We start from the raw sequence: 26,837 nt of genomic DNA, 5'->3' as shown, positions 1-26,837 counted from the left end.
ATAAAATAGTGTTTGCAAAGCAGGGGCAGGTTAAGAGGGGGCAGCTTGAGGGCTGCCCATCCATAGCCCTTCCCCGGCCCCTCGCAGAGCTGCCCGGCGCTGCCCGTGGCCGGCTGGCGGGGCCGGGCCGAGGTGGCTACCGGGCCGAGATGGCTGCCAGCCCTCCTGGCACTGCGCTGGCCCTGCGGCAATGGCGGGGACCGCTGGTCGTGGGGAGCGGAGCCCTGCCGCAGCTGGTGGAAACCCTCCGGTGAGAGCAAAGGGCTGCAGCGTGCTTGTTTGAAAGTCCTCGCCTCGGAGCAAAACAATTAAAAGCCAAACACAACCAAAACAGAAGAGGTTTACGTGCGGTTTTAATGTTACGTGAGTGATAATGTAAGGCTTTCTTATCTTTTGAGAACGAAATAACTCATCGTGCTGCGCGGGGCTTGTGCAGCAGGATGTGCTGGTGGCACGGTGGGAGGGAAGCAGGGCAAGGGGGAGGCAAAGCTCTCGGCCATTTATTAGTCCTTTTGTGATAGCTCATTTAGCCTTCATGTGCTTAAAGTTACACTCCCGTGTATCTGCTCCGGGACGGGCTGCTGTGAGCGAGCTGAGTGCATGGGGAGTTGCACAGGGGCACAAAAGGAGGCAAATGTGGCCAGGAGTGAGCAAAGCAGTTGCCCACGGCAAGTGCCGTCTGGCCACTTTGTGCCCAGGGGCTGCCTGTGACCAAGAGTGGTGGTGGGGCTCGCGCAGGCGGTTCCCTGCCTGCTTTAGTGCCGACGGTCAGAGCACGTTAAGCAGATCCCTGCAGACCCGAGCACAACCAGCGGCCCCAGGAGCGCAGCGAGGCACCGTGGTGCTGGCTTACCTATTAGCCTATTTACACACTTTGGTTTATTTCTCCAGTAGACTCCGAGGAAAAACACTGGCACTCCAGTTAAAATGATAATGAGTCCAACTCCACAGACGACCGGCTCGGAGTATAAGCTGAAGATCAGCAGAAATGCCCAAAACGCCAGGTAAGTGATGGGGATGAGGAGGTTCACCTACCAGGAGAGAGCAGAGCAGAGCAAAACTGAGCAGAGCAACAGCAGTGGCTGACTGGCGGTGAGGGGCTGCGGGGGGGCTGCAGGCAGCGCTGCGGCTTCAGGCCCCCCCGTGGGTCGTGCCCCCTTCCCTCCACCACAGTTGTCCTCTCTGCCCATCCCAGCAAGTTCACAAGGGGTCTGCCCGTGTATCCTGTTTTTACACTAATGGCACTTTGGGATGTGGTTTGGGACCTTAAAACATTACATCAAAAAGTAAACCATTCTTCAAAATGGGAGGATGGAGGGCTTGGTGTGCCTGTCCCACCCTTTGCATCACTATTGCAACCAAGAGATTTAGCTTTAACATTGTCACCTTGATAGGTCTGAAGATTTTGGGTTTTTTCCAGCGTAACACGATCAGGCCTATAATTGTCACTCCGTAGCAGAGGTAGTTAATAAATGACACATAGTTGATTAGCGTGTATGTGTCTCCAACAAGCATGATGATAAGAGTGGCCAAACACTGCAAAGAGAGAAGCATAGCCTTACTTGAGGCATTACTAGAAATGGTAGCTTAAAACCAACAAAAACAAGCGAAAAACCCGTTAAAGCAGTTAAACTCCGTTTCTTTATGGCCCCTGCTGGGCATCTGCTGCCTCCTGCGGTTCGGTGCATTGTCCCCGAGCTGTGCCGCTGGGGCTGGGGCTGAATGGGGATTTAGGGTTATTTGGGGCATGCTGAAGCCAGAGACCAGCGGGTCTGTTTATAAATACCCCAGGGTGCTGGCAGAGGTGGCTCCGCTGCCCGTGGCCAGGCAGGCAGGGCTGGGAGGACCGGCAGAGCTCTCCAGCACTCTACTCCACCCATTTCTGTTGTGTGGTTTAAAAGCTATTGACCCCAATGGTGAGGACTTCTGATGAAAGAAGGATTTCCTGCGGGCTAACGTGTTGTCGTCAGTGCACTACGTTGTTGCGGGTGCCCTGTATGTTATAAAAAATAAGAGCTTTGCCCTTTCGCCCCCACCAGCACATGGCTCACGCTGCAGATGACCGGCATCATTAATCTTTTGAGTATTACTGGTGTTTGGAAACTGGCAGATGGAGGGTGGAAATTTCTATGCCTACACTTGCTTGTTTATACTGTATTTCTGCATAACTCTGTAAAGCCAGGACAGCTGGCTCGGGGGCCAGGGGGTTGTTCCTCGGGTCCCACACCCCTGCCTGTCGGCACCCCAGGAGCTGAGCTGAGCCGAGCCCTTGCCTGCACCTCTTGCTGGTCCTGCGAATGGTGTCTGCCGGTGGCCAGGGCCTGAGGAAAACTAAATATCCAAACCCCTCCAGAGAGCGCTCAGGATTTTGGTCTGTGTTACTCCAGGCTCTCTTTTTGCTTATGTCCCCTTTTCTTAATTAGCTGTTCCAATAGCAAAGTCCTCCCGGGAGGGTGGGCTTCTGCACCACCGGTGCCAGGCATTAAGCACCACCGCAATCAAACGATCCTTTGGTCCCTCCATTCCCCTGTTCAAAGCAGGGATTGGCAGGGGGATTTCAACACCTTGAGCAGTCTCACTACGAAATGGATTTAAAATAGGCCAGCGTTTTATATCGGTGTCATATAACATGTTCCCTGCTTTCCTCTGACAGGCGCGTGGTGTCGTACGCACATACGACCCTCTCCTGCCACTAACGGGTTTTGCAGCGACGCCGCTCGGAGCGATGAGGTTCCGTGCATAGGTGACACTGATGTGTCAGATCTGCTCACAGCATGGGTGTGATCCCCGAGTGGTACGAGGCTGCAGAGGGGTGTGCTGCTCCCCCTGATCGCCTGGCCGCAGTTGCACGGCAGGCGGGAGAGCCGGCCACTCCCCACAGTCTTGCAAAAAACCCCTCAGTCTGTTTATTTTACGTTTAGCTTGGCCCCTTGAATTTTGAAAGGATTAGTAAAAATACAGGTCTCGCTGGTGATGTTAAAAAGGCCTTTCTCCATGTACAAAGAAACCTTTCTCCATGCAAAGAGCGAGGTGTGATTCATTGGAAGAGAAAAAGGAACCTGATGTATTAATTAGGTTTGCCTAAAGTCTGACCCAGTTTGCTATTGTAGCTGCCTACACTATATTATTTTTATATTTCTATTTGTTAAGAAATTAATATTTCCTAGCAGCATTTGATATACCCTGAGCTGCATTAAAAAGCCTTCAAATGATGAATTGATATGCAGTGCTCGTTCTGTGATTTGCACTGTAATTCAAGGGGAATGGTTTGAGCAGAGCAGGGGGCTGGTGTACGCTCAACGGATCGGCCAGCTCGGCTCAGGCAGCACTCTCGCGTTGGGGCTGTTTCACGGCAAAACAGCCTCTGAAACTCAGCGTGTTATTTCGGCCGATGTATTTTTAAGGACAAAGGAGTTCTGCTTCATCGGCACCAGCAGAGAACAGCTGCCTGGTGGGAGCCCATGATGGGGCCAGTGCTCTCTGGCTGCCCGGCAGTTTACCCCAAAACCCTGCAGGGGCAACACACGAGATGTTTGTGATGGGGCACTAAGCCCCAGGAATACCATAAGGCCTCAGCTAGACATGTGTTTTGTCATAAAAGCGGAATGTGCAGGAGGCTTATTTGGTGAAATTTGGCCCGAGTGTATTGTGCCAGAATTACTGTTAGAGCTGGGAGACACATAAATGTGCACCTTCCTAGTGCATCTGCGGTCAAACCCTCGTTGTTTTGATATCAGTGGCAAATCTGCAGTCAGCAGCAGTTGATGCAGCCAAGATTTCAAGCAAATGCCCTTTGGGGAATTCCCTTGCTCGGGCCGTGCAGCCGGGGACGGCAGCACCGGGAGTCATTTTCCTCTTTAACGTCTTCTATGCTGCAGTAAACCCCATCACATATTCTAGCCTCACCATTGGTAAAAGTGTGTGAAGCTATTTGTTTCAAATAATAATTTCCGTAAGTCATTAGTATCATGGAAATTTATGCTGTATAAAAAGTGAGAGAAATCTTCTTCCCACAGGAGCGCACCAGCAACCTGACCAGCCCCAAACCCTCCCAACACTTGGCCCGTTGGTTTCTGATCTTTGCAGGTGACCTCTTGTCTGCCTGACGTTCAGTAGATATGTTACTCAGGGCCGCTGTAATCATTGTCCCTACTTAATTTTTTGGCCCACAGAAAAGAAATACCTCAGGTCCTCAGAGCACTGCCCGATCATCCCTCACAAGAGGTCTTGCTCTTTGAGAGTAACTTTAGGAGCACTTTGTCCTTTCCATGGGAGCTGCCATGTCTCTGGCATTGATGGCAGGATCTAAACCAGCCCTGCCCAAGTGGGATTAGTAGTGACCATGGGGATTTCCAAATGTTTGTGCAAAGGCGGCAAAATTGGAGCTTGTCTTTTCTTAAATGAAGTATCTCTGTTTCAAAAGCCAGTCTCTGTGTCTGCTGTGGGTAGGACAAGTGGTAATGGGCTTAAACTGCAGCTCAAGTTAGGTACAAGGGAAACCCTCCAGGTGTCAAGGGTGGTTGGGAGCAAGAGGGATTATTTCCGAGGCTGAAGGCTGCTCCTCTCTGGGGCTGTCAGAGCTGCTCAGCCAGCACCCACCAGCAGCACTCCAGGCCGACTCGCTTCTCCTCCTCTGGGGTAAAATGGCCTCTCAAGGATTTCTCCAGCTCTCCTCTCTGTAATTCAGTATTTCTAAAAGCAGGATACAGGGTGACAGAGCAGGGACGGTAAAACTTACACAGACGAGCAGGGCAGGGATGGGCGTGCAGTGCTTGACGTGGATCATGGCAAGCAAACTCGGCAAATGGCCTTCTCGGGCACCAGAGAAACATAACCTGGAAATAAGAATAGTGATGCTGAATCCACTGGGTGTACAACAGCCTCTTCAATATCTAGCCATATAACATCTCTAATCTCAACCGCCTGCATTGGTCTTGCCGTGGAAGGGAGTTGCGACCTGTGGGTGCTGGGCTTGCGACTGGGAGATAACTAGAGACTGCCTGCGTAACCTGGTGTAAGTTATTTAAATTAGACCCTTCAGCATATGAGGCCTTTAACAGCTAATGTCATCTGTGAAATGACCTGCTTTGAGATGCCGAATTACCTCTGAGGAGGAGGATCGAAATCTGCCCAGTCCCTGTCTGCTGGCCAGGGCTGCCTTCTCACCCAGGGTGGGATGAATACTGTGAAGGTTGTGTGGTGATTAGCAATAGATAGCCAAGGCATGAAACCCCTCATAGATAGTATTTCCAGGGTCAAAAGGGTTTTGGATAAGGTTTAACGCGCCTTGAGATTTCACTTTTGAGTGCATAACCTGTTACATATGCACTCAGATTTGTTGCATCTCATTATACTCATGAAAGTGCTGAGATAAATAACTTTCCCTAGGTACTTAAGACTTGAGTCATTTCCTCAAAAAAAATTTTATAACTTTTTAATTAAGTTCAGAGAGGTCAATTAATATAAATAGACTTTATAGACTACAATATAATAGACTTTACAGATTCTGGCCCCAGTATCAGCAGTGTGCGTGCAAAGCATCTTGCCTGAAAGGAGTTTTTCCAGCACGGGAATGAAAATGTCTGTAACTGGGAACAGCACCAGGCCCTAAAACTCCTCTTTGAGCAAAGCACAGTTTAGCTTGTAGCTACTGGAACCTTACTGATGTAAAATGACTTTGGTTCCACGCTAAAGCCATGTTTGGCTCTTACTGTGAGTTATTCCATATCTGCAGAGACTTTCAGTAGCTCATAAGGATTATTTTGCAAGAGATTCTGCAATTCAGTATTACATTTGCTGATTCGACACAGAGCAATTCATAACCAAATGTATCCAACATGCCCAACAACAATCTCATGCTCTATAACATCCAAAACGTCTAGCTAGCATTTCTTTAGCAAATGAAATTAAAACAGCCCCTCCCCAAATTAGATAATGTTCATAAAATTGTACTCCATCTAACCTTGATGAGGTAAAAAGGTATCCATTTATTCCTCCAAATGTAGATAGGGCCACTGAGACTGGCATAACCCAGGAAAAATAGCCCAGTAACTTTTCACCAAATGTCTAAAGCAACAGAAGGCAGAGAAACTGAAATACACTGCAAAGCACAGAACCGAAATCAAAGTGTATTTTAGACATCCAGGTAATGGTTTACTTACTACCGCCACAGCGTTGGAGGACAAGAGCTCTTGGGGTGACATGGCAGTGAAATATGCAATGTTGGTGAACGTATACACAAATGTCACCAATGGGATGGATATGAATATGGCACGAGGTAGGTTCCTAATAAAAGAATTAGGAGGGTAGATAAGAAATTACAGTCATGCACAGCGAGACCACGACAACTGTGAACGGCCTGGGGGAGGTGACCCAGCTGGGTGGGTTCATCGGCTGTTTCTCTGGAGGGGGCAGCGCTTCCATCGGCTCTTTGACCCGCTGCAGGTTGGAGAAGGCTAAAAGTGCTACAAGATGCCACATCTGCAGGGGAGCTCCCTGGGACAAAAATATCACGCGCTCCCTTTGGGCTGTTGACTGGGATTGAGGCAGTGTGTTGCCAAAAAATGAAAATAGCCGTTTCTCAAAAGCCCTATGTACAGGCACCAGTGATGGAATAAAACGTCTTGTTTTGCTTTACCTTCACCTGCTTTGAAAAGGAATGGGATCCTGTCGTTCAGGTGGCTGCCTTGGCCCATGCCATGCCATAAACCTGGTCTGGTCATACGACACCATGGCAATTTACAGTAGTACAGATATACTTGACCTCCAATCCAGAGACCTTCTTAGAGGTGGACACCTGAACTGTTTGGTATCTAATGCAATAATGCATTTTTCTCTGTGTGTCAGATTTGGAAAAAAGTTTTTAAAAAATGTATTTAACCTTTGTGATTTTGAACAGATTTAGTAAAAATGGGAAGTGTTTTTGGTTATCCAATTTTTTTTTATATTTTAGTTTCCCCCCAGAGGCTGCAAAAATAATAAAAAAAGGCCATTCACTCCTTTTTTTCTCTTTATTTCTCAACTAAGGCCATATTTGCTTTATTTAAGTCATAACTTTTCATTATTCAGCTTTGAAATTGTGGCGGTCCATTAAAATGTTGATGTTTTGTTGGGGGAACGTATTACCACACTTTCTTTATTCCTGCCAAGTTCCCTGGACATGCACTTTGCCACTCACTAGTGTGAAGGCATGTGCAGAGCTGCTCGTAAGGCTGCAGCTTTAATTCATTTCCATCCAGGCTGTGTAATAGTTTAAATTTCTCCTTGTTTCATTGCTGTGTGTGTTGGATCCCCAGAAATAACGAACGCTCCAAGAGCTGCTCTTGGCATTTGTCATTCCACTTCATCAGCTCAGAAATGTTGAAACATTTGAGCTTTGCTTTACTAAACTGAAATTCACTTTCCCTCCAGCTTTCCTAGCCTGCTCATGATAAATCATTTCCAAGCCCCTTCCCGTACCCAGGACCAGCAGCAACCTGACGTCGGTCGCGCCGGCAGGCAGGTGCCTGCAGCCGAGCTTGGGCAGGGAGCGCTGCCTTCACCGCACTACGACTGTCTAATCTTCTCTTTCAGGTGTCTGTGGAAGAACGCCTTTGGGTGAAAAAGCAAAGCGACTTCCAGCATAATTCAACATTTTTCTAATGGAAGTGATTCTCCCTATAGGTACTTGTGTGGCATCTCATCAATGGTTAATTTTCTGCTATAGAAGCGCTGTATGATTGAAGAGTGCCATAAAGATACTGCTTTGTCCGTAGGCTGGTTTGATTCAGTTAATGCCTCGTGCAATACATTTTTAATTTCAGTGTTTCTTTCACATGCCTGCTATCTGTTCTAAATAAAAATTCTCTCTCTCCTTTAGACAGACCGGTCCCATAGACATGGAAGGACATCGCTGCAGCTTATTAAATGAATAATATTACCAGATGGCTCCAATGTTTCAGCACTTCAAGAAAATGTGGATGGCATGGAAATGGATACTTGCCTGCGGGGATCAACCAGTTCTTCTGTTACATAGTTCAAGAAGTTCCAGCCACTGAATGCAAACGACCCTTGAAGAAAAGCTAACGCTAAATGCCCCACGGATGGAGTCATCCAAAAATTGAATGCATTGCTTGGCGTCAGCTCTTCGTAGTTTCCTGCACAGAGAGCGCAAGCAAGAGTTTAAGCCACCCCTACCTACCAGAGACACTGTAAAATAGGTAAACTTTGGCTTTTTATTCTTTCTTTTTGTTCTTTATTCCTTATTGGATTTGGGACTTCATGCTCTTCACATCACCGTGGGCTGGCATTGCACTTGCAGTGCTTTCTGCGGGACGGCGTCCTGGGGAGGCAGCTCGGGCTGTATGCACGGGCATCCCTCACTGCCATCTGTGCCACGGCACCGGTGTCACCGCCGTGACTCATGGGACCCTTTGCCAACCTGCACTGTCTGAGGATGGCTCCTTGGCGGGGTAAATTCCTACCTGTTCTTAATGTGGTTTTCTTTCACAAGAGTTTGGTGGTGTTTAGTAGAAATACCAAAAAATAAAATGTCTGTGGGGCTAGAAGATTTATCAGGATTGTGGGACTATTACCACTGAGAAAACAAGTTTTCTGCTCTCTGTAAATGTCATATTTCATCTTCCTTTATATGACTCATCACATACACGATAAAAACATTGTGAGCCTTTTGTGTTCTCTGCTTTCCATTAAGTTGGTGAATCAGTGAGAGGTTTTTTTGCCTATTTTTAATCTTATAAGTGACTTTTTGTAGGAAATTGGACTAGTGCCCAAAATGAAGCAGGTGTCTTCCTGCAAGGCATCGCTTATTCATTTTATACACAGAGCACTTCAAATTTAAGGAACATACAACAGATTAAAAAATTTCAGTAACTACTCCAAAACAACCTCAGCTGCCCTCCTTTATTCTTTCAAAACCGACAAGGCAGGCCGGAAAGGGGCTTGTTTAAGGAGATACAGCTGGTTTCTCTGTTTTGCCATCCTTTCCACAGCTGTGTAAGTATACAGCCCTGCAGCTCTGCTAAACCCAGCACTCCTTCGTAGTCAGTTTGTAAGGCGGAAACAGTGCAGTAAGTGGGAAAAGTCAAGTCTATCAACAGTACCATACCCGTGTTAGAGCTGTCTCACAGAGTACCTTTAAAGATCTGTATGAAGCCCACAATAATGATAAGGGCCAGGGCTAAGAGTTTTCCTGCTGTAAATATATCCTGAATGCGCGTTGCCCATCGAACGCTGGAGCTGTTCACCCAGGTCAGGAGGACTGGAGAGCAAAAGACTGAATTCAGTGAAATGAAATTATGTTTATTTAAGAACACACAGTCAAAGCATTGAAAAACACAGACTGATGCACACATTCCTGTGGGGAGCTCTAGTGTGGCTGGGAGCAAGGGTGAGGAGGAGCGTTGCCTTTCCCTAGGAGACTCCCAGCCGCAGGGGCATCCCTGGCAGCCAGCAGCCTTCCTGGCTTTGGGCGCTGCCGGTCGGGGCTCCCCCCAGCTCTAGTAACTGTGCCTGAGTAGTGCTCAATGTGCAGGGACCGCCGCCTCCTCATGGAAATAGTGAATGTCTTCAGTCCCCGCAGCTCTGGTTTGCTTTTGCTGGCTCCGTAAGTAATTAATGCAGAGCTGGTGGTGTGCTGCGCTTCCTACACGATGGCAGTTGTGAATGTCAAAGAAGACTAGGAAGGGCTCAACTGGTGGTGGGTAACCTGTGCTGGTGGGTAACCTGTGCCGGTGGGTAACCCGTGCTGGTGGGTAACCCATGCTGGTGGGTGACCCATGCTGGTGGGTCACCCGAGCTGGGTGCCCATGGCTCTGCGGGGAGCACAGCACCGCCCCATCCCACAAGCTCACCTGCCACCACTTTCCCTGAGACCTGCAGGGATTTGAGCACCGTTGTGTCCCGCTCCAGCCCACTGTGCTTGCTGCAGGCAAGTGGGAAGGGACTGAATATCCCGCACCGGTCACGGTGCCTTTCCGGGGACCTCTCCGCTTGCCTTTTGGGTTGTGGCCGTGACCCTAGCCTGGCCAGAGCGGCCCCTCGAGTGGTCCCATGTAAAACCGAGGCAAGCTTTGTGTGTGCGCGAGAAGCAAATACTCACGTAAACACACCATGGAGAGGATCCTGGAGGCATTATAGGGGGGGATACAGTTAGGGAAGACGGGCTGCAGGACATAGTTTGAGAAGGTCAGTGCAATGACAGCCAGACTGGTCGGGTACATGATAAGCACTGCGCTCCATAGCAGCAGAAACCTGAAAAGACAAGAAAAAGCACAAGAAAGCAGTGCTGGGGGTGTGCTGGAGGAGGTAACACACGCTCAGCTGTGCACTGCTTCGGGATGGCTCCCAAGGCATCAGGACCGAGCACCTTCATCCCGGTCGCACCTAACGGTCACCTACTTGTGCCTCTCCTCATCCCTTTTCTCATGTTCCCAGCACAATCTGGATTTTAAATTAAGCATTTTTAAGCAAAGCACAGTTTAGGCATGTATGGATGAGTGAGGATTATGCCCAGCGGGCACACTTTGATTTAGCTCTGTATGTCAAAGCGAAAGCATCTCCGTTGCTCCTGGGCTGATGTGTTACTGCAGCAGATGGCAGTCCCTACGTTGAAGGCATCTCTAAAGGGTTTGGGCAGGCCCACCACCTGTGGGCCAGCTGCACTCTTGGGGCTGCTACCAGCTCCCCGACAGTCACTGGGGGGTTTCTTGTCACCGTTCAGGTTGGTTCTGCGATGTGGGCCAGGGCAGCATAGTGCTGCAGTATTCTGCAATCGCTCAGCTGGGGTCCAGCCAGGCTGGTTGTCTGCCTCCAGCTGTGGCTGAATGCGATTGCACTGAATGAGGTACCTTGCAAATATTAAGTGTGAGATATTTTGATTTTTCACTCTGGGAAAAAGAAAAAAAATACTTATCTTATAAAAGCAGCAGTGGATATGGTTAGTGCTTTAAAATATTTGAAGTGTTATTATTTCTGTAGTGAGAAGTAGTCATTGCAAGAAAGTGAAATCGTTCTTGCCATGTACGTACATAAACACAGAGGTACATACACATTAATTCATTGATATGCATGTACAAATGCAGTGTGCAGGGATGCCCAGCACAAATGAGGATCAGAAATTATATTTCCAAATAAGACAGTGTAATTTCTAGATTATGTGGGTTGCTCTTTTAAAGGCTGCTCCCTCCCAGCATGCTGCCTGCTGTCAGCCCCTTAAATCTGGCACAGCTGGGGGAGTCCCTCTGCGTGCTGTTAACCTGGAGGGAGGGAGTGCTGCTTGCTGGCTGCTCCTTGGGCCAAGGTGGTGAGTGTCTCTCAGTCCCATCTTTTACTTTGCCTTGTTGTTTCTGAGAAGTATGGGGCAATCTGATGCTTCCTTTTTCTTGTGAACTACCAGAGAATTAATTTGATAAACTGGCATGGTGCAAGAGCTGGCTACCTTCCCAAATGGCACTACTGTTTTTAAAACTCAGGGGTTTTTTTCTTTCTTTCTCTTTATTTTGTGGTGTGGCTCTTCCCCCCCCCCGCCCGCCCAATTTCTAATGTTTTTCATCATGGTTCCAGAGCAGGTTCCTCCAATAATTGCTTTGTGCTATTTGGTGCTGTGGTTGGTGTACTCAGTTTGGGGTAGCTCTGCAGACCGTGCTTGCTGGGTGAGTTAACGTGGCTGGTCCCCACCAAAGACTAAATATGACTCAAAAGACTGCAATAATAGTTTGCTGATAGGGTTGGGGTGCTGGCAGTGCTGAGCGAGGTCAAGTTCAGCCCTCAATGCTCCTGCACGAGCCCCAGCTGTGTGTGCCCTGCAGGGCTGCTGCCAGCTGGCAGGGCTCAGGCAGAGCCCCACCAGTGGGGCCATGGGGTTTGGTGGGCAGAGGCCACCAGCTCTTCCCTGTCACATTTATCTTAGCCCATACAATTCACATAGGCCAAGAGCTGTGTTTGGCTAAAAACGTTCAGTGGGGAGAATGACTCTGAAAACAGTATTTCAGGCAAAATTGGCCCTTGCTTCTATGTTGTAATATGGAGCGTGTTACAGTTGGTATTGGGTAGAATACGGTTTAATGGTAATGTGAATAATTCAATAGACTTCTGACAGTCAATTTGTTTCCCGCTGAACTGAAATACATGCAGGACTGATAACATCAATTAAAGTAAATGCAGAATTTTAGCAGAGGGTGACAAAGTTGCACTGTCAAATGGGAAGCTCAAACGAGAGACGGCATTAAAATAAGAAGGAAGCTTGCCTAAGATACAGGCCCACTTTTATCTTGTTTTTCCAGGTAAGTTTTAACCAAAGCCTCATTCTGAGAAAAAGATCTCCGCGCTGGTCAGTCGGATCACGTTCATGTCCCTGAACATCCAGCTGTTGGGGCCGGGGCTGCACGGCTGAGCACTTGCCCTGCTCTTGCAGTGCTGTCGGCAGCTGCCGGGGCCAGGATCAGGAGCCGGAGGCCCAGCCGGCTGTGGGTGGCTGTTCTTGAGTTAAATTGCTCGTGGGGAGGTGGCGATTGCTGTGGCTGGCAGGCAGGAATTAATCCCAATATGATTACCCAACGCTCTGAGTCTTCTAGGAAGTCTTTGCTTTTAAAGCACCGCCTTTTATCATCTGTTGTGTAGGAAGAGTTAAGAGTACAATTTCCTTAGCAAAGAGCAACTGTTCCAGATCAGCTGTAATGAATTTAAGTGACACAGGGCTGAAAGTTCCTGCAGGCATAACTGGGTTTCAGATGTCCTTGCTATCGCAGTGCATGCAATTTGACAAATCGAGGTGCAAACCGAAGGGCTGGGGGTGTGCTTTCTGCCCTGGGCAGTCGTGCAGAGGGAGCGTAATCAGGGCTGGGAGCCCCAAGTCCAACTTGAAGCAGGAGGATGTCATCGTGGCACACCTGGACTTACTTTGCCTGGCTCTTCAAATGGAAAGTGGGGGAATTACTGCCCAGAGGGCTGAGCTGGGGCACTGAGGGTGTCAGGAGCTGAGCCCGATCTGTTAGGCTTTCACAGTTACTCAGTAATTTACAGCACTACAAGAACCTGAGAAGTTAAATCTTCTCTCGTTGCTGACTAAGAAGTGATCCAACCTTTAGAAACAGGCTCAAGACAGCTGAGCGTAGAGAAAAAGGAAGATGTAGCTGCTCTTGTGACTTTTTTACTTTTTTTTTTTTTTCCTTTCCTGAGCATTGGAGTTTGTGTGGGAAATCTGAGCTCCTGCATGTGCTGATGGTGAAAGGGATGGTAAAATAACCTCTGTGCCTGTATTCTGAGCAAACCGTGGTTGTGCGTAACGAGTGTCAATAGCTGCTAGCTGGATGGCCTCTGCTGTGTTTTTTGTTGTTGACCCTGATCCAAAGTCCATTGAAGATAATGGCTATCCTCCCATCAATGTGCCTGTGCATTAGATAATTTCTCTAATTAGATCCCCCCCCCTCCCCCCCCCCCCCCCCCCATTTTAGAAACACGCTGGAATAAGTGACAAACTGTGGTGGGATATACTGTTTTTGGGAAGGTGTGGCATTCATGTGGAAGTGCCAATCATCCCTGAACCAAAACTGAATTTTTTTCAGATATCTCTGCATATTAATTTCCTCACCTGTGGAAAGAAATGAACAGCGTTGTTTGGTCTGGGTCTCTAATAGTCTAGTGGACTTGGTGAAATTTGTTCTCAAACATGTATTTGAGATGTGCCTGTACTCCCAAGGGGATCTCATGTTTGATATAAAAGATCATGGAGTCAAAGCAGCCTGTGAAAATAGAAAATTAGAGCGTACCCTACTTGTGCATCATTAACAAAAGAAAACGGCTTGAAATAGATGCTGTAATACAGATCACCTTATGGCAAAAGATGAACTGGTTTAAGAAAGTTGGAGCTAGTTTAAATATTATTAATACTATCCTACATTGCTGAAAGAATTACTGCTTTTGGAAATTTTAGATTTTTGTAACAACAACAACAAAAAGGAAATACAGAAGTATATTTGAAGCATGTTTTACTTGCAGTTTGGAGTGCCATTTAGCAAAGTTCTGGCTTGGAGATCTCTGCTGATTTCAATACTATTGATTTTTAGTAAGGTCATATGTCCAGTCATCAGTCATTGCTGGTGAAGCAGCTATGTTAGTTGTCATGTTATTGCTGAGCATTTGGAAGAAGTTGTATTTATCAGAAATGCACTAGTGGTTTTTCATGAAGCTGAATTTATTCATTGTCTTCTGCAAGAATACATCTTATGTCTATTGTTTACTATTTTGGGTAATGTTCTTTTTATGACCTGTACAGACATGCAAGCCCATATGCATGTAAGATGAGCTGTGCTCAGACGGCTCCAGCAGCGCGGGATGTGACGCATTCCCTGCAGTTAGTGTGCTCGTACACAAATGCTATTTAAAACCAAGATGATTTCTCAATGAAGATGAAAGCGGGAAGTCTGCTCTGTGGTACCAAACCAGAGCCCAGTGCAACAGGAGCCCTCCCTTGCCTCTTCCTTCTGCCCTGGCCAGAGCTGCTGGAGAGTGTCCCTTCTGCAGGGTAAACTCCAGCTGAGTTTTGCCATCACCAGTGCTTTCAGCAGCATTTCACGCACTGTCCTTTAGCTGTACTCAGACTCTGAGCAGGGCTGCTGCTTTGCAGCCAGAGCTTCTGCCAGCTCAGGAGATGGCCCCATCCTGTCTCTCTCTCTTTTATTCCATTCACCTTCTTACATCACACCTAGCAGTGTTACAATTTATTTTTTTTTTTTATTTACACAACCAACTATCAATACTGCCAGGTACAGAAGCTGGGGCATGTAGTACTCCAGTGGCTGTTATGATCAAATAGTACTTCTTTGTTCCTTATTCCTGTGCAGGAAAACATAATAAACGGGGAGGATTTTGGGGGGCAGGGACAACACAAGAGAAGTTAAAAAAGAAATGTCGTGGTCTGGGTGGGTACAGCACATGCTCTTATGCTTAACTTTTTTGTGTGAATAGACCAAACCATGCAGATTTGCCATCGGGAGAATCCTTTAGCAGATGCACTAAAGCCTTGTGTGCTGAATTTGATGCTCTCTGCTGTAGAAGGATTAAACTGGAAGAGGAAATTGAACTTTTGGAGAAGCTGTTTTTTCCTTGGGGGAGGCACAGTGCAGGCTCCCGAAGGGCCCCGTTGAGCTTGGAGCCCCACGTGTGAGTGCCAGCAGGGGAACGGGCGCTTCTGAAGTGGAAAACTGAAGGTGCTTGTGAGAGTTCTCCAAAGCTGCAGGCTTTAGGTGGTGGCTCAGCAAAGTGCAGCAAGGGCGCAATCCTAGCCCAGCTTTACTGGAATATATGACTGAGCCCCCCCCCCCCCCTTTTTTACACCAAAACCTACCTGGAGGCTTCTTGCCTAAGGCAACCCTTTGTCATACTTACGACACAGTTTATTTTCTTGGGAGAAAAGGTAAAGTCTCTTTGCAAAGCAAGAACAGGAGCACTGCTTCCCTTCAGGTGACAAGGTTGTGCTTTTTTGATAATTCTTGTGCATCGCAAGCCTGGACGCCAAGCGAGCTGCTGCCATGGCAGAGAGCTCCCTGCTTTGGGAAGTGAGAGTGTTGCTCTGTCCCCAGGTAAACGCTGGGTAGTGATCAATTAACAGGTATGTGGTTTGTTACAGCAATTGCAGAGCCTGGTGCTTTCTTGTACCATGCAAATTCTCTGAACACAGCACAGAATGAGCTGAAGAACAACTAAAGCCAGGTTTATTTGTACTTGATTTCTAATGACTTTCTTTTTCTCCCCTAGAAAGCATAATTCTTTTGGTTTTATGAAACTCTGATGGTTTCTGGCCTCCTTCACAGCAATATTCATGGGATAGCACTTGTGAGAGCTTGTTCAATTTTATGCTCTTTCATTTTCATGGTCCGTGCTTGCAGACTCTGTTCCTGGGAGCAGGGGATGGGGGGAAGCTGCTGACTGCCTGCTGCAGCATCCTGGGGGAGTGGGGGCTTTGCTGTGCAGCTCCTGCCCCCGGTGAGAGAACAAACCTCAGTGAAGACGAGTTGAGATTTTGGTTAACCAAGCCAATGTTGTTGTTACCTCAATCCATGCTGCGACGCCAGTGTAATTTTCTATGCAAAGTAGGACAGTGTTCAGAGGAGCATTTCCTCTGACTGAAGAAACACGGACTTTCACAAGAACTAGTGTAAGGCAACGGCTTAAGCCTGACAAGCATAAGAAAACTACCTTGTCACCTAGTGTTTTTTCAGATGCTGGCTGTGCCTGGGTGGCACTGAGCCAAGGCAGGCATGAGCAAGGGGACAGCCCATGGGACTGGGTGACCGCCTGCCCGTGCTATGCCTGTGCAGATTTAGTCTAGCTCAGCAGCCAGCTCAACTGTTACGAACTTGTTTTCCATCTCCAGTGAGAAGGAATATTCTTTTCTTTTTTTTTTTCCTCCTCCTTTTGCTAGTTTGCAGTTATGGTGCTTATTTTTCACAAATAAAACAACAACATGTGGCATGGCCTCTTTACTTGCAAATGAGTGAGCTGGCCAGAAAGTTTCAATGCTTCTCTAGTGAGTTGTGAGTACAGGTTGACTGTTTACTTTTTCTTTTGAATGCATAAAAAAATATACAGTCAAATATAAATGATGACCTCTTCTCACTTGTCCCTTCCTCCCTTAGCCATGCTACTCTGTTAGAGGTATTTTCAAAGAGAAATCATTCCCTGAGTTACCGTTTCCCCCCTCTTTGTATTTACAACACTTGTTTTGTACAGTTGCAGTAAGTGAAGTAGTGCTGCAAGCAGCTTTGATTTATGATAAGTAGCTCCAGCCTGGCTTCCCTGATGTGTGAAGCTCCTCAGTACAAGGTACTGATCATTCATGACCGGCACACAGGAATGTCACTTGGCCACAGCATCATTTACAGCATCGTTCTTTCCTGTCATGGACTTTATTGAGTCAGAGAGGGAAGTGAAAGCATCCATCGCCTTCTCTCGGAAGGCAGCACCAGGAGCTCTGCGTAGGGGCGATTTGGTATTTCTAATGAGAACAGAAAGAATCATTTTGCAAAAGGGTTTTATTGACAAATGTTCCCTGTCTCTTCCAAGTCAGATGTATTTTCCACACAAAATACTTAATACAAATGTGTTTTCAAATTACTTTATAGAGATAGGGTACTTACCCAGCTAACCCACCAAAAACCTCTGTGACGTAGGAATAATCCCCTCCCGATTTGGGGATAGTGACTCCCAGTTCAGCGTAACATAGCGAGCCAAGGGCAGCCACCCCGCCGCCAAGCACCCAAATAATGAGAGCGAGTCCCACTGAGCCGGTGTGCTCCAAAACTCCTTTTGGCGAAATAAAGATCCCAGAACCAATGATATTACCTGGAAAGGACAAAAGGTTTGCAGTGAGGTAAAAGAAAGTGAGAAATGCACTTTTTTTTTTTAATTAAAAAAAAAAAAAAAAAGCAAACAAACCCACAGCCCCCACCCAGCCAAATAAGACCCCCCATCAAACCCTCTCTTCCAGATCTTGCATGATTGTATTTTATCTGATTACACCCTGGGGAAAGCATTGCCATTTATCAGCAATCAAGGATGGTAAGCACGTGCTCAGCTCTGCTGAAGCCCAGTAAGACTCGGGCGAGCATCCGCGTTTGCAGCTAGCAGTTTTGTGGCACGAATGCAGACAGCTTCCACAACTGTCTGCTGTCACCCACCATGCCCAAGTATTTTATCAGAAGGAGTTAGAAGTGTCTTTATAATGAAGATTTTCATCTCCCAAGAGGAATCTAAACAAGGCAAGGTCCATCTTCAGGGGGGCTGCGAAGTAAAAAAACCAAAAACCCCATGCTGTAGCATTATCTATAATGTAGGGGCAAGGGGTGCTCTTGCCAGCAGGGCAGGTTTAAGATTGTGCTTGAAAAGTCATCTCAAAGTCTCGAATATTGGAAATTAATTAATGTTTTATATTTGCAGTACCTGTGCTGCTTAGTCATCACCCACAGATTTTTAAAGGGATATTGTGGGGTGACTGAAATATCGGACAATGTAGACTTTGTGCTACTAATTTTGTTTGATTAGCCTGTGAGTCGAGGGAGTGCTGGGTGTAGAAAGGGAGTGCTGGATATCACAGATGCTCTTTGTTTGCATGGGGCCAGGGCATGGTTGTCCTCCCAGGCCAGCGGGAACTGCTTTGCAAGAGGTGCCTTGTAGCTGCTCAGGGTCTGGAAGGAGAGGTTTTTGTCAGGCTTGGGACTTGTTGAGCAATACCCAAATAGCACTCTTCTCCCAAAAGGATGTGAAGACCTGGCTGTCATAGGACTCTGCTGAGGGCTTTCTTCTTTTATGAGTTAGTATTAAAATCCTCACTGACAGAGTCGAGTTTCGGCCTATGTTGTTGAACAGCATTTCTTACCAGTGTAGACATGAAAATAAAATATTGGATACTGGTCATTAATGAGGTATTGTCACCTAAACCAGCTTCCCTGCAGCCATTGAACCTGTGTGTCATCAAATCTAAGCTCTCTTCCTCCCCTCTGCTTTATAAATGCTTTTCGGCTCACAATGTATAGCAAGCTCCCTAAACACATCCAGTTATGCCAAATTTTGCTGCGTTTGGCTTCAATTCTGTCCTCATGTTTCTTAAAGCAGCTCCTGGAAGTGCGGCTCATCCAGCCAGTCTGCCCTGGTTGTGCTCGTACATAGCTGTGTGTTTGCAGCACGCGTGCTGAAGCAGATACTCTGATCTGTGGTTTGAAATGAAATTAAGGTGGAAAATAGACAAATCCCGCAACTGATAAGCTGGTGGCTGCTTCCCAGCAAGAGTGGGAGGGTCGGAGGTCGTGGGGACAGCCCTGCTGCTGCCAAATCCCTGCAGGATTGCCCAGATGGTTTTGGGCTTCTTGGAGCAACGGGCTGCTTGTGGTATGAGGGTCTCGCCACAGGTGAAGCCATTCCCTGACTATTAAAGTGTTAGTATAGCATTGCAATGGCAAACCAGAGAATCTGACTAAACACAACAATATGTAATGCAATAAAGATACATTCTTGGGATGGGGTGGTGGGACGTGTGCTGTGCCTTTTCTGTTTGCTGGCATGCCAGTTTGTGAAAGGGCACTGCTGTGTATGAGGGCTGTGTCAGGTATAAAACCTGGCTTTTCAATATTACAACTGAACCATGTTACGAAGTGCCCTCAGGCAGCTCAATCTGCAGTGCGGTGGCTTCGAGTAAGGCTATCTGAGCCCAGCAGTAAGGAAATATTGGTACAGATTAAAGATACTGATGCAGGCCCCCCACAAGTTGCAAAATCAGTTTTAAAAGGCATGACATTGAAAAAATCTTTTTTTCAACTTTTTGTTTTAATTTGTAAGCTTTGTGGCTGGCCGTGTTCCCCTGCGTAAGAGCCCTTCCATGGGTGTGGGCAGGCCAGAGTCATTTTCTTTTTAGATGAAAGCTGAGAGACACAGCTGCCATTTTAGGAAATACACTGAATAGCACCAAAATTTTGATAATGCCTTTAAAGCAACGTTATTAAATTTTATATCGTCCCTGAAAGCCACATAAAAAGAAAAAAGATTTGCTAGTGCATTGTTAAAGGGCTCAGCAAGTGACTTCTGTGGCTGGCTGGTCTGGCTCTGTGACCAGTGCTCAATCTGCTCTTCAGCGCTCTCCCACAGAGGACACTTTTTGGCGCACGAGCCATGAGGTGCCTCTGTACCAGTGACACGGGGGACCCTCCGGCTACCTTGGACACCATCCTCCACAGATGGGTGCAGCGCTGCACTAAGGCTGGGGCCACCTCAAGGGGTCTTACTTAAAAAGTGGCAAAATGCCAGGCAGGGGCGGGTTTGTATTCGGGAAGGAGCTGCATGTGCAAGGAAACCGATTACAGGTTGACTCGAAGGCTATTTTAAATGCTCCTTTTGGCAGGGAGGACAGCTGTGCAAATCTCCTCCCTCTCTCCACTGCAAAGACAGGCCCTGGTGCAGGGATGTCCCTTTGGCACTGCAGCTCATGGACGGAGAAATGGGAAGGTGTAAGACGGGTGGGAGCAGGGAGATTTGCAAGGGAAAGGGAACAGCCAGCCCTGCTCGCCCATGCTCTTCCCTCCTTCCCCTCCGGAGCTGGTGGCCAGGTTGTGCTCAGCAGCTCCCAGTCTAGAGACTGTAAAATATGATGTGAGGGATGGAGGTTTACTCTGGAGAGGAGCTGAACAAGAGAAGATAAGTCTGCAAATCTGCAATGTTTGTAAGGAACACATTTTTTGTGTGTGTGTGCATGGGCTGCATTTTTTAATGTCCATGATGCACAGATAAGGTTAAGCCAGAAACAAATGGCTTAAATGGTGATGGAGGAGATCAAGGGTAGAGCTCAGGAAAATCCTGGCAGTGTTGAGATGTCAGCCATGGAGGGAGGCCCTGAGAAAGACTGAGGCATCTCCCACCTGCGACCTCCTGGTGCAGCTGGCATGGACAGCCACCAGGACCAGAAGCACTTTCTATGCATTTAAAAAAAAAAATGAGATGAGGGATATAGATTTTATCAAAACTAGATCATACTAGAATAACAGTAAAATTAAATATTGGTATCCCTTAGCTGAACTAGCACAGGGAGCCCTAAGCAATGCTACAGCATTAATCACGGCAGCTTGTGCTGAAGGAATGGGTTTTGATGCAGATGAGTCGCACAATATTATTCATGGCACTAATAGATTTGTTCTGGGTCTTCCCTACTGGGAAGCTACACGGCTTGAGTGGAGTGGTGAAATCTTTCAAGAAGATATATGAGGAGTTAATGTATTGCTAAAGCGTACATAATACTTGATAAAATTTATGGGGCTTTTTGGTCATAGTTTCTCCTGCTGGCTGAAGCATTGCAACATATTTAGAACAAACAAGCTTTGCTGGAAGACTGCTTGTGCCCTGTTCAAGAACTGTAACAAATCTTGAATTTAAGCTGAAAAAGAAATACCTGCCTTAGGAGTTTAAAAACTGTCTTGACAGTCTTTGGTACTGCTGTGTGCTGCAGTTGTAACAGCGATGCATACGGAAGAGGGTCTTAAGTTATAAAGGACCCTTAAAAATGTTCTGCTACCTACCAGCATAGATACCTGTGTATCTCTCTTTTCATAGATCAATGTACCTGAAAATACTGCAATTTTGCGAGGAGCTGGTGGTGTTTTGGGGAGCATGCTGAACTTTGGATGTACCACTTTTCACCACAATAGATTTGTAGGTTTTAATTGCCTCTTTGGGATGGGACAATATTCCTTTCTGGCAAGCCCAGCACTGAACAAACAGGAATCGCCCAAAGACAGAATAACCCATAAATGAATCCCCTGGCTCCTCTCACGCAGCTTCCTCCTGCTCAGTGCTCTCTTTCACCTTAGCTCAGGTTTGCTGCTATTTTTGGCATCAAACAGCAGATGCAAATACCCATCCTTCAGCAAGCTCTTGGCGGGAGCTTTCACTCCCACGCTTTGTGTCACCTTTTCATTGTGTCAGCACGTGGAGAAAGGATAAAATCCAAACACAGCGTGGCATCCCCCAAACTGATAACAGAGGAGAAATCCAGAAAAATCTCAAAGCTGATGTGCAACATTACAGCGTGGTGTCTCTGCAGACCCGTGCTGCGTGGGGCTGATGGGGTGACCCCCAAGCGCCGCTGTGGCTTTCATGCTGGCGAGGGGGTGAGAGCCGACTGTGTGCCTGGCTTTCGGTACCTGCTCAGCTGCTTCGGTGTGATGGGCAGACCTGCTGGCAGGCTGGGAAGGGTGGGGAAATGGGGAGATAAGTGGCGGCAGCGCCGTGGGGAGCAGTGTGATCAGGCCATGCTGTGATGGACCCAGGGAAACGAGATACAAGTCCTGGTGAGGCGTAACCGCAGAGATAAGGTGGCGGCAGTCGTCTGGCATGGCGGTGATAAAGTGCAGTCTAAATGCATAGACAGATAGTCTACGGTGTGTTTTTTAAATGCTTGCACTTGGCACTGTCAAAGCCCTGAATCTCTCTGTGCTTTGGGTTTCTGCCTATAGGAAAGGGCATTGCTTGTCCTCGGCAGCCCGGGTGATGGGCAGCGAGGGGCATCGGCAGCAGGGCTGTTACTAAAACCCAAATTGCTGCAGGGAGGAGACGTCCATGGCATAGCGTGACTTAGAGTGATGCCCTCCTGTTACGGCAAGACTGCCAAAGCAGTCTTTCTCGTGTGCAAGTCTGTATTGAGCTCGAAATAGCCTGTACTTTTTTTATTTAAGGATAATGCTTCCTGGGTGCAGCTACCCGAAGGAGCAGGACAACCGTCTGGATGGTCCTTTCACACAAACGTTCACAGGATTTTTTTGTTAAACTAAGTAGTTAATCATATTTTTTAAAAATCTAATGTCCTTCATGAATATGATAAGGCAAAACTCTCTTCCAAAATCATTATGGATTTCCTATTATTTTGCTCTTGCAACATGTGCAAAAGCCGTATCAGCAGGAGTGGAAGTGCTACGCCCCTTCCGACAACAAAATGTTCTTATGGAAACCTGCCACGAATGTGGTAAATGTGCCTGGGAAGTACCTTTGCTTCACTCAGCATAGGACATGTTTAAAAATAGATATGGTGGAGATGATGAAATGCTCTATGAAAATGAGATGTCAGAAACTGCCTGATGAGACGCAGAGTTTTCAAGAGGTCTCATGTTCCTTAGCAGAAGTTCTTAGGCCAGAAGACTTAGCAGTAAGGCAGGTGCTTTGTCTACAAACAGGTATTTCAAAGCAAGCCTTGGTTAGCAGGAACTGCAGGGAATTTGGTGAGCAACTCTGGGGCAAAAAAGAAATTGGCTGTGCAGTTCAGGGAGACTGTCATTACTATGGTCACCATGTCGGGGATAATTTGTTTCAGCTTTACTAGTGCTGGTACTCCTGATACTCACTGCATTTATTTATTTTTTTCTTCTGAGATGTGAAGACATGGAAAAAATGAATTACTTCCTGTAAAACAGCCACTTCCTCTGCTTCTTCATGGCCTCTACTAGAGTTTCTTGCTACAAAACCACCTCTTTGAACCAAAAGGAAACTAATGCTTGAATTTCACATCTTCAAGCCACAGACATATCTTACAAATATAATACCGAATAGGCTGCCTAGAATAAAAAAAAAAAAAAAAAAAAATTCTTGTTGGTAATTGTACAGCTTTAGCCCTGCCTGGGAGGTATGAGCCAGTTACTGGAAGTTGTATGACCAATCCCAACAAATCAGTACTAAGTAATCACAGTAAACAGCACCTCATCTAAAAAGGCTAGATTATGAGCTTCCCATGTGGGAGATGTTCTCACCACCTCCAGATCAAGCCTAAGGAGGTACTGATGCATTCACATAGCACAATTGCTTGTGCGAGGCAGATCGATACTCATGTTGTGGTGCCACGCACCCCAATGCATTACGCCAGCCACAAATGCGGAGGATGGAGAGAGATGGAGCCACATGAAATGGGGCAGGTGAAGTGTGCCAAGGAGGGGAGAGTGGGATGATGAGCCTGAGTTTGTCTCTCTCTGCTGGCTGAAGCCTGCTGCCTTGGCATGTGAAAATGTTTCTAATAATAATAATAATAATAAAAATACTCACTTTCTCAGCCCTCTCATATTCCCAACCTTAAACAAGTATCGGTTTTCTGCAGGACAGAAGCTGTCCTCAACCCAGCACCTTATTGTGGAGCACCAATGAGCCTTGAAAAGACATCCTGCAAAAATACTGACCTCTGGAACGAAATCCTTTTTCTGCTCTAGTCAAGTTGAGAGTTTGTAAAAGAGATATTTGAGAGCCTTGAGCTTGACAAATTCTGTGAATTTATTTATTTTTTTGCTTATTCACAATAACAGTGGTCTGTGATGGGGGTGAGGAGAAAGTTAGACCTCACAGCTATGCCTGCTTGAAGTTAAAGAAAAGCATTTTTGTCCTTCACTTAGAGAAACTGGCCCACAGAATTGCTCAGGAGCTGCTCATTGGTGTGAAAAGGTGACTCCGGCAGGACTGCTAGAGCCAGCAAGACCTTGGGTGATCTGCTCCCACACTGCTGGTTGCACACGTTCACTAAGGCCCTGGGGTGCTCTCACTCAGCTGCGCAGCACTGCTGGATGTGTTACTTGACTGGAGAGGTGAAAAGACACAGCCATTTCTTCACTTTTTTTTTTTTCTTCCCCCTTTCCTATTTTTCTAGGATGTGGAAATCACTCTCAACATTGTCCAAAAAAAAAAACCCAAACCCAAAAACCAACACCATAACACTGGATAAGATCTTAGAAGTGATATATTTCAGGCTATTTTACTTGCCTTCCGTGTTTTGTAATTTTTTTTTTTTTTAAGGCTTCATGGTTCAGATTTTGACAGTTTTCTAAAACAACTCATGAGGGTTAGGAACATAATTTTTATACAAAAGCCAAGGTTCTAATAGAATAATACCACTTCAAGAGTTATTGTGAAAGGGGCGTATTATGGTATATATGGTATATAAATTGTGTATGTGGTGCTGTAATCCGCTGCTGGGGAGTCTTATCTGTGACTGGAGCTCAGCCTGTCCTCTGTGAGCCACACTCACAGCCCAAAGGGCTGGGGCAGCTGCAACCCAGTGCACTTGCTGGTGCCACCGAGCCTGCTGGAGGTCGGACAAACCCAAACCAGCTATTGTAATATGGCAGTGAAGTGGGTACAAAGCGAGTTCAGTCTCTCCTATCAGCCATACTCCATCTCTACCGACTCAGTGGAAGTGGGTCCCGCACCAGGCTTTTGCCGAACAGAATGCCAACCCCCCTGTCCTTTCAAATTTCCAGTCCTTTATCTAATTATGTTTGGGCTCTTCTGTGTTTGTAATTTTGACGCTAAGACCGGGCCGTGAGATGGGTTTTCCAGACCAGTCGCTCACACATGCAGCGTGTCGTTTTGCTCGTAGGTCAGCACCTCATGTAGAGCTAAACCATTCGGGAACCATGGTACTGACCTGAAAATTAGGGTATGGGGCTTTACTGAAAAATCCAGTGTTCTCACTTTGCCTCTGGCTTTTGAACTATGAGAGTGCATTTGGGATCAGGTTTTGGTGTTTTTCAATGTAACTATGGGAGTTGAAACTCATCTTTTAAACAAAAGCTGAATTCTCATTAAAATACTTCAAGAACTGCACTTTGAAGGAAAACACTACCACCATGCTTGTGAGAAAATAAAGGGACCTGGTAATACTTTGCGTATTCACTTAGCATGCAAAGTCCTTAGGGCATCTTTTATTTATCTGCAGCACACAATCCATGCAGACTGTAGAAATAATGGATCTTGCAGCCTGTTGAAAGTATTCAGCAGTTCTTTTGGAATGGCCTTACTGATTGTATTTAGAGACCATATTTCTGATAAAACTAAGCAATTTCCTGTGTGGTTAGCAAAGAAAAATATCACTCATACCTTTTTATTGCTTGTGCATTTCTTTAAAGATCTGTTGTACATCTGAAATTCTGAATGGGTCTGTAATATGGACTAGAAATTTGTCTAAGCAGCTCTTCCCCCTACAAAGTGAAAAGTTAACAACAAAGAAATTCTACACCTCTTTTTTTTTGGCCACAGTCAGGTAAATCACTTTGTGAGTAGTTGTTCAGTGAAGGATTACAGCAGGGAACATTCCTGGAAAACTGTGTATGGTTCATGAGCATAAATCCTGCCAGACTCCTGCTTTCATCAAGTGCTGTTTACTGTCCTCAGGAGATGGTACTCCAAAGCTCAAGGTGGGTCACGCAGCAGTCGGTGGCACGATGCAGGTAATGCCGCAGGGAGATGCGATGTTCAAAGGCAGCCTCTGGCAGGTAGTGCTGGCAGGGGGAAAGCCTGCATTACCCGGGTGTCCTGCTCCCTTCAGCATCACTGCGGAGGTGCGTCCCATGTTTATTGAGTCAGAGTAGGAATTAGTAAGACAGTAGTCAAACACAGTGGTCAGCATCATTGAGGATTATATCCCCAACTGTATATTGGGTGTTTCAGTGCTACAGTTGTAACAGATGGTCTGAGTACGTGTCTGGATATCTCAGCTATGAAGGGGAAGTCCAGCATCCTTTCTCAGTGCCAATGTGGGGAATGTAAGCCGTTAATTGTCACTTTTTTTATGAAGCTGTAGAAAATGAGATTTTTTTTTTTTTTTTAATTAAATGTTTGAGACCAACCTGGTTTCAGTTACAGCTTTCTTTTGATATATTGGTATATTGTATCCTCAAGAGCAGCTACAGACTGTTTTCACTGATAGCTGTGAATAGAAGAATAATCAAAAATCTACCCATCCTCTCAGGACTTCCACATCTAAGTAGACATTGTTCAGGCCAACAGGATGACAGTCTGTGTCATTGCTTAAAATAGCTCTCTTATAAACAAATGCTGAAGCTTTGCATCCTGCCTGAGAGTTAATAAATAAATATAACTTATTTGAGTATGAAATATTGTAAAGATTTGGGATTACTGTTTAACAACAACAAAAAAAGCTTAGTCAAAACGAATCGTGCTTTACAAATTGTTTAAATCCAAATTAAGTATGAGGTGGATTACCTCAATAACAGTGATGACGTAACTCATCGTGGATATTTATTTAGCAGAAAACTGCTAAACTAAGCAGCCTCCAGTCCAGCTAATTGTCAGTTACTAATTGGCTCTCAGGAGTTAAGCACTTCTAATTGAGGACACTAGAGACTGTTTTGATTGTCACTGCCTGTTTGTGAACTCAGGGCATGACACACCTACAAAACCAGCCAAGAAGTAATGCGTAGCTCATAATTTTGGTGCTAACTGGAAATCTTGTGGCAGCACAGGCAGTCCCACTGGCTCTATTTATTTACAGTAAATAAACTTGCCACTCTGCCCTGGCTGACTTCGGG

General features: G+C 46.4%; 1 protein-coding gene across 1 annotated transcript in view; it reads right to left on the bottom strand.

Moving 5' to 3' along the window:
- SLC7A10 (solute carrier family 7 member 10) overlaps nucleotides 1–26,837 on the bottom strand; it is a 45,789-nt gene that overhangs the window by 817 nt on the left and 18,135 nt on the right. Inside the window, 9 exon segments of the mRNA XM_052795421.1 lie at nucleotides 854–1,031; nucleotides 1,387–1,536; nucleotides 4,739–4,835; nucleotides 5,963–6,066; nucleotides 6,162–6,285; nucleotides 7,982–8,135; nucleotides 9,134–9,259; nucleotides 10,100–10,251; nucleotides 17,136–17,340. Coding sequence (XP_052651381.1) covers nucleotides 854–1,031; nucleotides 1,387–1,536; nucleotides 4,739–4,835; nucleotides 5,963–6,066; nucleotides 6,162–6,285; nucleotides 7,982–8,135; nucleotides 9,134–9,259; nucleotides 10,100–10,251; nucleotides 17,136–17,340 — 1,290 coding nt within the window.

The sequence above is a fragment of the Harpia harpyja genome, chromosome 9 (genome assembly GCF_026419915.1).
Source record: "Harpia harpyja isolate bHarHar1 chromosome 9, bHarHar1 primary haplotype, whole genome shotgun sequence".
Classification (NCBI taxonomy): Eukaryota; Metazoa; Chordata; class Aves; order Accipitriformes; family Accipitridae; genus Harpia; species Harpia harpyja.
The sequence above is the reverse complement of the archived record's forward strand: the minus strand, read 5'-3'. Positions and strand labels throughout refer to the sequence as shown.